We start from the raw sequence: 16,034 nt of genomic DNA, 5'->3' as shown, positions 1-16,034 counted from the left end.
CATTAGAATCCTCTCAAACACTAGATTAGTGAAAACATATTAGATTTGACCTTCAATTTAAAATAAATTATTTTACATTCATTAATACATCATTATATGATGGATATATATTTATAAAAGTAATTACAACTCATAAGAAGGCAGAGAACAAAAAAAGATACAGGCAATACTGTCAACTACAAAAGCTTGTAGTTACATTCTTCTTCTTATTTGAATATTCATCAATCAAAGTTTAAAGAATTACATACTTTTACATATTTCACATGTCATTCAGTAACCTTTTTATTATATATCAAGGTTTTCTTTTTTAATGCAATTTGTTACCTTTACCTAAAGTCATATTGAGCCTACATCCTGGAACAGCTCACTTCTTCGCAGCACCACTTCTTCAAGGGGCTATGTAGAAATCTGTGCATTTGTTTTAAGCTGTTCATCGGTGCTTGTGGCGACGTGTTTTTTGAATTTATTTTCCATTGATTGCGTTTTTCTCTTTCAGCTAAATGAAGCAGGGACAAAGAGTTATGGAGCATCTTACCTTCGCTCCTTAGTTAATTCATTCAGGTAAGACACAATCTTAGTCATTGATTTATTTCTATAAGACATGTGCTGCTCATTTGCTTTCATAAAGTGTTATTTCTCTCTTATTGCAGTGAAGGATCCGTGATTGTCAAATCAACTATAGTCTTCAGCGATAAAGACTCTGTTCCCTCAGTGAGTGATGCAACTTCGCTATTCAGCAAGGAACTTGCCAGCTCTACCTCTCTGAACGTTATACAGGGCTCCGTTTTTGCACGTAAGTTGTTGGTTTTATTTGAAAGGTCAAACTTAATGAACTTATAGTTTATGTTTAATCATTTATTAAATAATTGAATCATTTTTTTATCTCATAATGCTCTTCTGATTAAAAAAAATAAAGAAAGTTAAATGAAAGATATAGGGGTTCATATAGGGCTTCTGTTGGCACCCCTCATTTTAAACTTATGATATTACTTTGAATCCCGAGAAATGGTCTGACCAGTGCGTTTGCTTTTTCTTATATTTCAGACTCAACATCAAAGAGTGCGCCTCAGCACACTGTGGCCTCATTGGCATTCTTCTCAGTAACACTGCTGGCTGTGGCACAGATGCTCATCAACTTGTAGCCAGTATCCAAGGCTGATACACTGACTATTTAGTGTGCTTTGGGAAAGAGAGAGAAAAACAAGTAACAATAAACCAGAAACAAAAGATAGAATTGCACATTATGAAATTTACAAATACCGTGTGTGGTGGTAAAAGGATATGTGCTTTGTGTCAAAGATTGAGAAAGGTTTTCACTACTTGTGTTTTAGCTCTATTTTTATAGTTTTTATTATCATTATGAATATCATATAGGAATTGGCATTTTGGATAAAACTGCCGTTTTTTTTATGCTCTTTTGTGTTAAGGCAATGTTGACATTGTATTGGGGATATGTACTAAATATTTTGAAGCAGGATACAATTTACATCCAATTCCATGAGTGAAGGAACTAGTTAAACCATGAAGAAGCATACCCATAAGGTTTAACAAGTCCCTGAAAGTTAGTCTAGAAATAGTAATATACTGTATATCAACTAAGATCTTAATTGATTGACAGTTTGTGTTTAATGAGACTCCTACAATAAATTGTTGTCAGCAAATCAATAAAATGTTGCATTAGAAATAAGCTTGTGGGTCTTTTTACTTTTTCCCCCATTATTTTATATAATGAGATCAGATGGACCGATTTGAAGATTTAGAACAAGTGGTGCAATTACGTGCAAATCAGTTTTGTGATGACTGATTTGTAACTGTTTACAATAAATGTGATCATTGTCAAGCAAATACATGATAATGTGGTGACTTAGTACCAGTAGAAGTACCCTGCCCTTGGTCACCTGAGAACCTTGCAAGAGAGCACATCCTGGCAAGATTAAAGGCAGTTCAATCACCATCAGAAAACAATAGCAAATTGATGCCCACATTGCTAAAAGGGAGCTTTCCAAAATCTTCTGTATTGGTCACTTGGTTACAATCAGTGACTTAGTTAGGGCTCATGTCTTGAAGGTGTCTTTTATTTCTTGCTGGTTTGGTTTAACACCATATTTCTCGTTGTATAAAATTTGAGCCACTCTATCTCCTAGAAAGGTTGTCTTCATCACCCTCGATCAATAAATTATGAAACAAGTTGAAAGGTTTGGAAAGAAGCTTTTGATTCGAGGAAATGAAAGAACATAGATATGATAGATATGTGTAAACAATATTGCATGAATGATATTAATAAGTAATGTACAATTTATCACATCATGTACATGCAGTTGGACAGACATGCCAGAAGAGGGCTGCATTACCCTAAGAATGGTTCAGAATTGTGTGTCCCGCTTTCATCCCTGAAATGTTATATTTACTGTTTTGTATACTCCGTTATCCCCATGGATACAACATTAAAGGGATCAAACACTTCATTCGTGACTACCCCACCCACAATCATCACAGATTAAGTCAGGGGACAGCTGAAGAGGCCCCGCAGCCAGCCACCAAAATGTGAGTCCAGGAATGCTCAAGGCCTGTGCTGTCGTGCTAGGGGAGCCACTTCAACACGTCTTTAACTTGTATTCTTTTTGGACCATATCATTTAGCGTTAATTCCAAATTAGCCAGAGGACCAATTTTAAAGGAGAAATCAAGACTCGAATGAAAGCATCTAGTGGAAAAGCACACAGTAGTGAGGCTGTGTTGCTGCTCTAACCTGTATCATGTATGAGGTAAGGAGTGTGATGTAACAAGATGTAACAACTGGATTACACCCAAATTACTGGATCTGCTACAGAGCAGCCCTACTTTCTATATTCATTTTGTCTTTAATAATGGCCATTAATAATGATTGATATTCATCCATTGCTGATGAGTAGTCTGAAGAAAAATGTAGAGTTTTAACCAGAAAGCAACCGTGATTCTGTGTAGAGTATTTGGTCAACGCATGAGGGAAAAGGGAGCGACAGAGGGAGAGACACCTTCATTCTAGGCATTCAAAGTTTAGTTAAAGGTGTCATTTTTATTTAATGTTAATATTTCAATGTGACTATCAACAGATATTGTCCCTGTCTACTATTGCCTTGAACCATACGCATGACGTGTCAAGGCAAGATGACAAAACTCTGAATAATGCCACAGTAGTAGGGTGAGCAGGCAGTCGCCCAACAGCAACAGCCTATGAACAGAATTGATTAAATGGGCGACTGAGCTAGTTCGAGGAGAACCTGCTTCCTGTGTCAATAAAAAGGCCTCATCTAAATCATAAACACAACAATGTTCTCAATTACTGGTAAATATACACATTATATCAGATAGATCCCCCTAAATCCCATGTGCTTGACCTTTATTAAACTCCTGTCAACTGACTTTTTACAGCTACATTCAGCTTTATCATTTTGTGGCTTTCCAAATTTTCAAAATGTCTCGTCATGTTGTTCATAAAGTACTTTGAACTGCATTTTTTTCTAAAAAATATATTTTCGTATAAACACAGGAAACAACATATAGGGAGGTGAAGTGTTATTAGACAGTAATTCACTGCTGATAATGAAAGGTGCAATCATATGAGACGGGTCACTCTGTTCGTCAATGCAGCTAGAGAAACAACCCCTGCTCAGCCCCTGTCTGAAACAAAAGGACAGATGTGAAGCCACTCTACCTCGTCTTTAAAGCACACTTGCATTACACATATGAATGGCTGGTCTGAAAAAACCCTAGTTATGAGTCAATGTGCCTTTTATTGCGCCCCTAATTAAAAAGCCCTGATGTTTAATTAGAACACATCCGCCACACTTGAGATGCGTCTGTCACTGGCTGAGGCCCAAGGTATTCAAGCAAGCTGTGCTCCACTGCACACTGGAACACATGAAAGAAAGGACGAGTGCTGTTTCAGGGGTATGTAGAAAGTGTAGCTGCAGCCATGCAAATCTAATTCAAAATGTGTGGATAATAAGTATATGCTACACCATCTATGTTTGCTTGATCATGTACATTTTAAGTATAGCTGTTAAAAGTTAATTTTAACTGTTAGTGAGTGTCCTTATTTCTGACATGAAAAAACATGAGGCAGAACAAACAGCCCATAAAAAGACATTAGCTTCTTTTCTCCACCTCATTTATCTGAAGCATAAACTCTTAAGTGACCTTCTTAATGTCGGAGTTAAAGTCTGTAGCTGCACATCGCCAAATATCACGACAATTTATCCAAAATTTGTTGACACATTTTACAAAAAGAATAAAAAAGTCACAGTAACAGGCAGCACAACACAAAAAGTATCTGGGTAAAATGAATGTCTGCACAAAACATAATGGGATACATCCATTGAATAAAAAGCATACAGGGTTTGGACTGAAATGAATTGCATCATGTCTTGTATCAGTCCTAATTACAGAGATTGATTGTTACATCGGTTTGGTGTCAAATATAATTTCAACCAACATCCTTTAAATGTAGAACAAAATTAGTTCCGAAAAGAGGAATCGAGGTCCAGACTCTTTTATTTTGATTTCAAATTCATTTTGACATAAATGCCGCACAAATACCCCAGTCACCTAAATATGAAACAAGATAGTAATAAGTAATTAAAGCTGAGTTTGCAGGGGAGTTGACAGCAGACTGTATAATTTTTTTTCTGCACACGTTCATTACAGCCCACTTCCCACCTCTCTCATTCCCCTTGTCTCTGAGCACAAGCAATGTCGACAGATCTGCAGTGTGATGCAGACATGAGGACGGATGAACATCTCTCTTCTATACAGGTGAGTTTCATTGTTTATACAGGTTCTTGATTTGAAACTGAATTCAGAGGGTCTTATTTGAATAATTATATATATAAATATGCTGAATTTGAACTGCTGCTTGTAATTTAAATGGGATATTTTAAATAAACATTTTTTAGAATTCCATTTTTTCTTTACTTTTCAATGTTACCATCACCATCATACTAATGTAACTGCCTTCTACAGTATTGCTGTATTCCATTAGATACAAATACAAAGACTACATCACATGATTTTAACTTTGAACAATATATATTATGGTATTTACTGTGTACTATTACCAGACATTAAACAATCACAATTACAATCTGCATAATTTTGTTAAATTATAGTTTTGTATTCTTGATAGAAATACATTATGCAATGCTTTTGTCCTGATATTGAACTGAATTTGACTTTGAGGGGATTTCTGCGGGTATGTTGAAGAAAATATAAATCTGAATAAAAATGTCTAAATTTAATGGATATGATATGATCGACATGTCGTGTATTTAAATGACTTATTTTACCGTGACTTCCCTGAAATGGATAGCTGCACACCATAGTGTCAGTTCAACGAAGTCTTCCAGCCAAAACCAAAACCTACGACTTCGCTCAGCTTCACTTCACTATCACTGCACAGTCCCTGTGGTGTTCATTAAAATCTGCCGGTCAGGCGGAACATCTGCTCCTTGTTCACACCACTGCCACTTGCTGCTGTTTGTGTTGTGCCATGTGACATATGTAAGGACTACAATTGAACAAATACATAATAGTTCAGTGAGGTTACAGACAAAACAAATCACTGGTATAGGCACTGACAAACCACATGAATTTGGTGTAGCACATTTGGTACCATGTAGAGCAAATGTAATCACATGGGTATTTACAGGTGATTTACACATTTTACCATAAAATTGTTCCGCATGGTAAACATGTACCAAACATGTAAACACGTGTGGTCATTCGTGACATGTGAAATTCATGTTGTTTTTCTGTAAGGGAGATTTCACTGCACAAGACCTGAGGAGAGCTAATGATCATTTCGATTCCCTCCCTCCTTATCTGACATTTTTCTTGGTTTAGAAAACAAGCAAAGCATATCCTTTTAACAGCGAGATCTGTACTGATGACAATCCCATCTGGTTTTGCTCACCATACAAGGCGAAGAGATGGCTCACATCCTGGGGATTCAAGCATCAAACTAATGTTTGCAGCTTAGAAATTAACTAATGACAAGTTACCCTGGTGCAGCAATGGTGTCTGAAAAGTCATTGTAGCGAAAGCAACAACAATGTCAAAACAAATTACTTAAATCTGTATCTGTTTGTTTTGACAGGTTCGATTAGACCATGGATAACGGCAGCCTGGGATTTCTCGGAGAAGCTAACACATCTCTTCAGATTGAACATCAGTCCTGTGCTACATTACGGAACCAGGTCTCACGCACTTTCCTGTATGCCTTCCTCTCCATTGGCATCGCCTGCACAGTGGTGGGAAATTTCCTGGTGGTCTTGTCCATCGCCTACTTCAAGCGGTTGCAGTCACCCACAAACTCTTTTGTCATGTCCTTGGCCGTGGCTGACTGTCTTGTTGGCCTGGTTGTGATGCCTTACAGTATGATTCGGACCGTGGAGGGATGCTGGTACTTTGGTGCCCTTCTTTGTCAGCTTCACTCCAGCTTAGATGTTATGCTTTGCACTGCCTCCATATTCCATCTCAGCTGCATTGCCTTTGACCGCTACTATGCTGTGTGCAACCCGCTCATCTACTCTTTAAAGATGTCCCACAATCGAGTAGCTTTCCTCATTGTGGTATGTTGGGCAGTTCCCATGCTCATTTCGTTTGGCCCCATAATGCTAGATCTTCATATTGCCGGTGTAGACATCTTGCTCCCAAAAGACGTCTGCGTGTTCTTGGTCAATCGCATTTATGCTGTCATGGCTTCCTTGGTAGCCTTTTACTTGCCGATGGGAATCATGTTGATAGCATACTGGAAGATCTTCAAAGCTGCCAATCGGCAGGCCAGGCAGATCAGCGCCATGGAAAGCCAGATGGCTGCCGGCGTGGGCAAAGACTCAAGCAAGAAACAACGACACAGAAACGCAATGAAAAGAGAGAGAAAGGCTGCAAAAACTTTAGGTATCATCATGGGAGTTTTCCTAATCTTCTGGGTGCCTTTCTTTACAGTCAACATCGTGGACCCATTTATTGGATACAGCACAGAGGTGGTTGTCTGGGATGTATTTTTATGGCTAGGATATATCAACTCATCTCTGAATCCCTTCCTGTACTGTTTCTTCAACCGCTCGTTCCGTAGGGCATTCCTCATGTTCATCGGCTGCAGGGTATGCCTTCCTGGATCCTCCCCAGGGATGGAACTATCTCACACCAGGAAGGAGGCGAACGAACGTGCACATCAACCATAAAATACAAATAATATCTGTGTAGGCATACAAAGACCAATGAATACTAAGGACTAAAGGTCAGTAATAACTGATTTTGGTGACAACCAGGTTTGACTTAGGAAGAATTACCATTATAAATTAATGAGGTGTGACATATGAAATTAACTCTTTTCTTTCGTTGGAAAAAGTTATGTACTCAGAGTGTGTGGATCGACTGTCACAAAGACTCTTTCCAGTGTCCGCACTTTCGGCGCATACGCTTTTTATAACTTGTTTCCATGGACTTGGAAGAACCGTTACCCGATATAAAAAAGGTTTACTTGATATTAACTGTTTTGGAACAGACAACAGCTTTGGACGGAGAAATTCTCCGGATGCACACATTCTAATAAATCAGATGTTAATATTTATTGATGTCAAAGTAAATGTTTTTTATTTCCTTGAAGGATTTCCTTTTAGGAGGTAGTGCATCTCAACTATCTCTCAACGATCACCTGTTGAAAACTGACCACATGGCCGGTTTTCTTTTGGCTGCCATGATATATGTGTCTTGTCTGTCTTGTGGCCAGTTTGTGGTCACAGCAGCAGTGTCTGGCCCGCATCCTTCAGAAGTTTCATCTGAAGACTGATTGTGTCACAGCAGCGCGACTAGGCTGTCCCATTTCGAAGGCTCCTTAAAATGCGACCAACAGATTTATTCCTCCATCCCTCATCTTATTAAATATACTCAAAGAGCAGACAGCATTGTGTGAATGATGAACATGAGGTTTTCCTGCAGCCTTTTAAGGAGCTGTAAGGTATAGGCATCAAGTCTGTCTCCACATTCTGCCAGTGATGTCTGTACACAATTAGGGGTCAAGGCAGCGACAGGCTCTTACTGAGAACCACTAACCTTTATAAATAACTTTGATGAAGTTACATTGTCTTGTAAGCACAGTTTGTTATTAATTTATTGAGACAGAATTGTTGGTGTGTTTGTGTGTTTGGATTTTGAGACTACTCCCCTAGTTGAGTTTTCATGGGAAATGTCTTACTGTCATTTATTAGTTTGGAAAAAACTTTAGATTTTTCCCAAGTCCAATAAGCAGTTCTGGTTAAACTGCATGTGTTGGAACAAAGCTAAAATAAAATGTAACTGAGATCTAATCATCTTGAGTAAATACAATGCCTGCAGCATAAAACTAATGTGAGCTTGTCTCGTTGTGTTACTCTCAAGCTACTGAGAGTATTGAAAGTAAAATAACCAAGAAAATAGCCACACCTGTTAGAGCGGATGGATATATATCTATAAATCAGCTTTCAAATTATGAGGGTTACTTTCTTAGTTGAGGGCTCAATTTTTTTTTCTCCTTTTTATTTATGACTCATTTGACATAAATATAACATCAGAAAATACAAAAAAATGACATTCATTTAACAGTAGCACTCACTTGTTAATGCTAATTACAAATGGCTAAATAGACTCATTGGTGTTTTACTCAAACAAGTGTACATATCAATACCAAGTCAACTTGTAAATCCCCCTGTTGAAATAAATACTGTGCAGCATCTTAACTGACCTTTTACCTTTACAATGCCTTGTCAGAACTGGAATGTTTCATAACTCATTCAACAATAAAAAAAATTGCACTTCTTTGTTCACTGGCTTTTACTTGAATACATGGAGACCTTCACAAAGTTAAGAAATACGTGTATAACAGTAGTAATGACACTGGCTAATGTTAAATGTCTCACCTGTTAATTATGGGCGGTAAAATAAAGTCCAGGGAGTTTATTACTTTTGCGTCCACTTCAATTATCATCTCAATAAACATGATGGTCATGAGTGTTTGAAATAAAGTTTTAGTCTAGTGTTTGTGCTGGGTTAAAGCCATTATTCTCAGCCTGTTACATTATCACCATTTGATTCTCAGATTTTTAGTCTTTCTTGCATGTTGGTCCAATATGGTCCTCTGAACAATAAATAAAAAGATTCTCAGGGCACTCTCTAAATGTCAGTCTCCTTCAGGCCGTAGCAATCTGCCAGATCATAGAACTGATAACTGCTCTGCTCACAGGAGTTGTAAATCCCCATAGAGACTGTGTCCACTATGTCAATCCGGCCCACCGCAGGTGTGGTACCTTTTCCTGCCCCTCCCTTGATTTTATTTGACAGATTGTTCACTTTCTCTTTGAGCTGGAAGGAGGACTTTTGCAGTGGTGGAAACAGACTCCATCTCTTGATATCTAGCGAGCGCCCTTTCCCCCTGCGCAACAAAGAGCTCCCGCAGGGTTCGTGCACGGTGTAGCCGGGCTTATAGTCCGCTCCCTGGTCCCTCGACATTCCCCTGACAGCTGTTCGCCAACGCTGGTCATAGAAGCGTCGCAGGACCCTCCGTCTTTGGTGACACTGGCACCTGAGCAGGCGGATGAAAGCCCTCTTGAACTCTTTGCTGGAGCAGGGATAGATCATGGGGTTGATGCAGCTGTTGAAGTAGCCCAGCCAAAAGATCACCTTGAACACAGTCTCAGAGGGCTTCAGTGCTGGGAAGAAGGAACCTAAAAGAGAACATAGGAATTGTGAGTAAATGTACGAGGCACCGCTGTCAATCTTCCAATTCCACTTGGTTACATTGTAACATTGGTTCTCTGAGTAAAGAGACCATCTCCCCATTCTGTTTCATATTCCATATGTATGGAGTTGAAGTCTCCCAATTTTAGATATCTGACAGACACACATACATTCAGGAACAACCCAGTTTGGGATCAATAAAGTATGATCTTGATTTTCTGTATGAACACAGACCGTGGAAGCTTGGACTCATGACCCTTCTGGCTTTTTGGGTTTCAAGCATCTATCTATCGACCAACTGTGTTTTTTGATTTTATTCCCTATGTTTTATGAACTGATCTGATTATCTTCTTTTAATCGCTGTTCTATTCATCTCAATTTTTGTTCCTGTACAGGACTTTGTAACTTTATAAAACTATGTATTTATTATTGTACATATTACTAGTATGTTATGTTGTTTTCATAAAGTAGAACTGCAGCACAGCTCAGGGAAATGATGGTTATGACGGTGAAGTAAGTGAATTTATATTGATAAAAATAATTTTATAAAAATTAAAAAAACACCAGATCAGGATTTTTGGAAGTAAAATACTTCTCTGAATCTTTTGTCAAACTTTCATTGGGTAAAATATTCAATAAGTCAATTGAATAATTTGATTTGTAAAAACTATTTTTACATCTGTATATTTTTTCTTTTACTTTCATAATTGTCAACTTTTAATTGTATTTAGAAACTGAATAAGGAAATAAGATCCTGAAACTGGTTCTCTGCTTACACACATCACACACAGCTCTTATGCTACATTTTTGCATTTTTCATCCTGCTGACAGTTGGATAGTCCCAGCTATGTTTATGTAATGATTTATTGTGCAGCAGAAGCTATTTAGTAGAGTTTATTAATAGGAAGAAAGGCGGTTTTGACATTCAGTGGACTTTTATTAATGGGACAGATATTTACAAAACACACTTCAACCACAAGTCCCAGATCACACAGCTCTTTTATTAGAAGAACATTACATCTAAAATGATTTTATCTAATGCAACATCTGTCGGACATTACCCAGGCTGCTAACTCCATTACGCAGATTAAAAATCTCCTGTGGTGTGTGTTTTCTCTAAGAGGATAAAGTGGAATGTATTGTTCTGTGATGTGTTAGCTTGATATCTGATTCATATGTGATTTAGAATGCAAACAGCGTCTTTGTCGTCTGTGTTTGTGTGATGCAAAATCCTCTTCCTTATAAATATCACATGCATCAGCTTAGTGTGGCATGAAAAATCAACAGTTATCTTTTCTTTCTCAGGACATTAAAAAACACTTAACAAAGAACGTTTTAAGCTTTTTACGCTGTTTGCATGTAACATTATCTGAGTTTTATGAAAATTGCTTTGTGTACAGCACATCAGCAATCCAGGCTCCCATTGCTTTGCTCATTTCTTTGCAATGACAAGCTGTTTTTCATGCTTTCTCCTTTTCCTTGTCTGCCCCAGGCTTGAATTTAACACAGCATTGACCCCGGACACAGAAGCCCAGAAGTCCACTTTCATTTCAGCTCTGTTATCACAATACTGTGAACATATAAATACACACAGGAGGCTTGTGGCATTTACCAGGGGACAAGAACGGAGAAATAAATCAGAGTTCAAGATCCCACGTCTTTTTTTTCTGCGGCATAAATTATCGCTTTGCTTTCATTTCTGTTGATCGCTCGTTTAAAAAAAAAAAGATTGTGACTCATCACCTTTGGAGATTAGAGTGAATGAAGTCATTAAAGGAGATGATGTCCTCCATTGATTCTTCTCACTAAAGGGACCTCATCTTAAAAGCAGTGATTCACTATCCTGACGCACAACCGAAGCACCATGGCAACATTTGATTTATTTATTTATTTGTCTTAGTGGCTTTATTTTTAACCATATATGATTCAGTCTGACGTCTGCCAGATCTTAAATCTCTTCTCGGCTTATACCTCAGCACAAATCAAAAAGTCAAGCGACACATGAACACTTTGAATTCACACTGAAGGAGTCTGGGGATCTGTCCAACTTACCAGAGAAAACGTCATGATTGCTTTTTTTTGTGTGAGCAGACAGAGAATCGTGATCAGTCGTCAGCTGCAGAGCTTCCAAGGCCTTAACACTTTGCCATTTAAAGTTACATGTGAATGTCAACATTTGACAAAGAGCTTTTTAAGCAATATGCCACCCAGGACCGGGCAGTGGTTCAGTGAATACATGATTTATATCATATGCATTCATAATCATGCAAACTGGCCAAATGACATATTAAAAGCCATAGTGCTACTTGTATATGTATTACGGGCTAAATAAGACTATTCCTTAAGTCCAAAGCTGGTGGATCATGTGATATTTTATTATCCTCAATACATTCCACGAAAAGGCCAAAACCAACAATTAACTTAGTCTGTCTTTTACAGCTATTTTGGAAATTGGTAATGATCATGCATTTCAATGTTTCAAATAATTTTTAAAAAGTTAGTTTTTAAAACAATTTTAGCAGAATTTACTAAAACACATGTAAAAACTATTGTGGATTTGTATTTACAGCAGCAGGACAGTGAAAAAGTGTGGCTGCATAAACAATGAGTGTTGCCATTTTAAGCATTTTAAGACAAATCCTCTGAATAGAGAAAAACTTACAAAGAGTTAAAAATCCAAGTAACAGGATCAATCTACCACAGAGTTCCGTCATGGAGGAATTCTATAACATCCCTTATTATTATGCACTTAATCTAGGCCTACATATTTTACACTATTTTTTAAATTACATTTACTGTTAAACTGTATCTATATCCTTACTTACAGGATAGATATTATAGATAGTTAGCATTTTAAACACAAAGGCCAACTGTTGTAAGTAATAGATTGAATCTTGAAATATGTTGATCAATGAGGTTTCTACTTTTTAATCAGCCAATTATAAGTGTTAGGGCACTCTGACTAGAGTTCTGACGAGTCAGACTTCTACCTATAGATTTGAATCATCGCAGTGTCAAGGCCACGTTGGCACAAGAAGTGCTAAAAGTACACGCATGGCTCCGTGAGTGAAAGGTTAGTCATTACGGATGTGACTCCGCACAATGCTTCTGAATGAGCGAGTGAGCGGGGCAAGGACCTGTGGGCTGTGGCAACTCTACACTCATTAATCAGACATTTGGGAAACAAACAGCTATGACTATAGACTGCTGTAAAAATCAACTCCAAACCTATGATTCATTAGGTGTCTCAGTGTGTAAATACATCACTTCCCAATACGTGGTATTGTAAGTATTGATTTGTACTCACAATTACAATGAGTTTCTTTGACTTATTCGTATTGTTATTTCCATGCAGTGTCTATCCATCTCAAACTTTTCAGTCCCATTGAGTGAACCAAGTGATAATCAGCACCCATTTCATTTCTTGCAGACCCTGCTGTAGTAAGTCGATTTTGTAAATTCTGAGGTGCAGCAAGAAATACAGAGATGTGAGTGGTATACCTGATGAGATATGGACCATTTGTAACCAATGGCTTTTACAGTCAATTACACGGAATGTATGCAAAATGAAAATTCATGAGGCCACTTTTAGTGTTGTACATATAAATGTGTGTGTGTGTTCGCACTCTTACTTTCTCTAAGTGCAGCTTTATATGCATGTTGCCTTTTTCCAGTTGGATTTATGTGAGGTCGCAATGGCTCACACTGGCCATCATCCCCACTGAAGGTTTTTTTTTCTGCAGTAACGAGAGAAAAGTGCTTTATCCGTCTTCCATCTCACTTTCTGTATCTGATGAGGACTTCCTGCTGATTTTTCAATGTGATATTTTTGCAGTGACCTTTCCATACAACAAATGTGGACCACAAAACAAAGCCCCTTCAGAAGCAATGAAGCAATGAGTCATTATTTTTACACTGGTTACACGCTGGTGCTTGAAATGAGCAGCAGGGATGTTTGCAGGATACTGGGAGTATTTAGTTTCAGATTAACTTTTACCGAAGAATGCCAGTGTACAGTACTATTACTCTATGAAATTAGCCAACACTCACAAACAAGCCCCAGTAACGTAATTTTAATGGCATTATATCAAACTTAATTTCGATCAATTCGGACATACTTCCAAAAATACACTGCAAATGAATGCAGCTTCTCCTGTTGTCTGTGTCTTGTTATGCTCAGAATCCTGCAGTGCACGATTTGATTTTGTACATATTTCTTTAATTTGAGTGTATTCTATGAGACACTGTCCTACTCCTGCAGCCAACGTGTTGCATTGTTCATAGAAATAGAACTGAAAAGAGTTTAATCACTCCAGGTGACACAAGAGCATTACTTATTCACGACCACTTTGATAGAAACTCTTGTTGCAAATTAATGAGTGGATCTTAAATTCTGCTTGAGGAGGTATTGAAGGTGACTGACGTTTTGGACTTGCTGAATTTGTGATGATGATTCTGGATTGGACAATGACTGTGGACTATAGTGGCATCCGATCTTGATGGTGGATCATGATCTCGCTGGCTGCTGACCATAGACTATGATTGCAGCAGGACTGATTGACATATAGTATTGAAGTTATCCTTCAAAAAGTTTACCCTCATCAATGCTGGTAAAACCTTTATCCTGATGATGTTTTCCTACACTTGACATCTATTGCACTTCTGTCCGTCCTGGGAGAGGGATCCCTCTCATGTGGCTCTCTGAGGTTTCTACTATTTTTACCCTGTTAAAGGGTTTTTAGTCGTTTTTCCTTACTCTTGTTGAGGGTTAAGGACAGAGTATGTCACACCATGTTAAAGCCCTATGAGACAAATTGTGGTTTGTGAATATGGGCTATACAAATACAATCTGATTGATTGATTGATTATATGAAGCTATAATATCCCTGCTCTGCACATATGATGGAAGGAAAGGTTGGATGCACTAAAGTTGCACCACAGGGAAGAGAACTCTAAATCCTACAGACTTACCCATGGGCAGAAAGAAGAAGAAAGGCAGCCAGCAGAGGATAAACATCCCCACGACGATGGCGAGCGTTTTGGCCGCTTTCTTCTCCCGGGAGAACTTCATCAGCCGCACCGACAGCGAACTTCTGAACGGGTGGTTCTTGCTGTACTTGGAGCTGGAAGCCCGCGCGTCCTCCAGCGCGCTGCGGCAGTGGATGCGCAGCACCACCTCCATGGACTTGTTCCTCTCCCGCTTGACGCCCGCCTCCAGGCTCCTGGTGGTCCTGCGGGCCACCACGTACACCCTGAAGTACATGACGAGGATGACCAGGAGCGGCAGGTAGAAGGAGAAGAGCGAGGAGAAGAGCGCGTAGCCGGGCTCCTCCGTGATCACGCAGATGCTGTCGTCCAGCGGCGGCGGCTCCTTCCAGCCCAGGAGCGGCCCCACGGAGATGACGGTGGAGGACACCCACAGCAGGACGAGGACGGCCACGGCCCTCCTCTCGGTCATGATGCTCGGGTACTTGAGGCAGTGCTTCACCCCGATGTACCGGTCTATGGAGATGACGCACAGGCTGAGGATGGACGCGGTGCAGCAGAGCACATCCACCGCTGCCCAGATGTTGCAGAACACCCGGCCGAACACCCAGCAGCCCAGCACCTCCAGGGACGCGGAGAAGGGCAGCACGATGATGCTGAGCAGCAGGTCCGCCATGGCCAAGTTCACGATGAAGAAGTTGGTGACGGTCTGCAGGTGTTTGTTGCACACCACAGAGAGGATGACCAAAATGTTCCCGAGGATTGCCACCAAGATAAAAGCGGAGAGGAAGATCCCCACCCCGACCGCCCGGGAGTCCAGGGTGAAGTTCCTGCACGTCGAGATGCTGTCGTTTGGGTACATAAGGATAGATCCATTGAAGGCTTCTGCGAAATAGATCCCATAGTTGCTCTCGTTCCTCGGGTTAGAGGCTGACATGTTGAAACGCCATAAAGAGAAGTTTAGAGCAAGTTTTCCACACAGAGCAGTCGCATCTCTTCACAGCAGCCACATCAGACGGACTCCTGTGCAGGCGAGACGTGCACGATCTGCAGGTCGAGCTCAGAGTACGAGAATGAAAATAAAAAGTCTCCACAGCTACAGGCGCGAGCATGCATGATCAGGAAAGTGATGTCTGCGAAAAACAAGACAAGTCACTAAAAAAAACACTGAGGCTCAGACTCTGGATGGAGTCCACGCGATATCAGTCACAATAATAAAAATAATAGTAATAATTTAAAAAGGAAACAGATACATTTAGGTTAATTTCTCCAATGCGGCGGTTTTCCACTGGAGGC

General features: G+C 39.4%; 2 protein-coding genes across 2 annotated transcripts; one reads left to right on the top strand and one right to left on the bottom strand.

Annotated features, from left to right (window-relative positions):
• Positions 1–6,145: 6,145 nt before the first annotated feature.
• LOC133018296 (5-hydroxytryptamine receptor 4) lies at positions 6,146–7,222 on the top strand. The gene has a single exon (XM_061084619.1). It carries the CDS (start codon positions 6,146–6,148, stop codon positions 7,220–7,222), a length of 1,077 nt encoding a protein of 358 aa, XP_060940602.1.
• Positions 7,223–8,669: 1,447 nt separating this feature from the next.
• On the bottom strand, positions 8,670–15,705 carry adra1d (adrenoceptor alpha 1D). Its single transcript, XM_061093972.1, has 2 exons — positions 14,724–15,705; positions 8,670–9,739 (listed from the first exon to the last, which is right to left on the bottom strand). Exons 1-2 carry the CDS (start codon positions 15,673–15,675, stop codon positions 9,189–9,191), a joined length of 1,503 nt encoding a protein of 500 aa, XP_060949955.1. The 5' UTR covers positions 15,676–15,705; the 3' UTR covers positions 8,670–9,188.
• Between the last annotated feature and the right edge of the window lie 329 nt (positions 15,706–16,034).

Source organism: Limanda limanda, chromosome 2 (assembly GCF_963576545.1).
Source record: "Limanda limanda chromosome 2, fLimLim1.1, whole genome shotgun sequence".
Taxonomy (NCBI): domain Eukaryota; kingdom Metazoa; phylum Chordata; class Actinopteri; order Pleuronectiformes; family Pleuronectidae; genus Limanda; species Limanda limanda.
The sequence above is the reverse complement of the archived record's forward strand: the minus strand, read 5'-3'. Positions and strand labels throughout refer to the sequence as shown.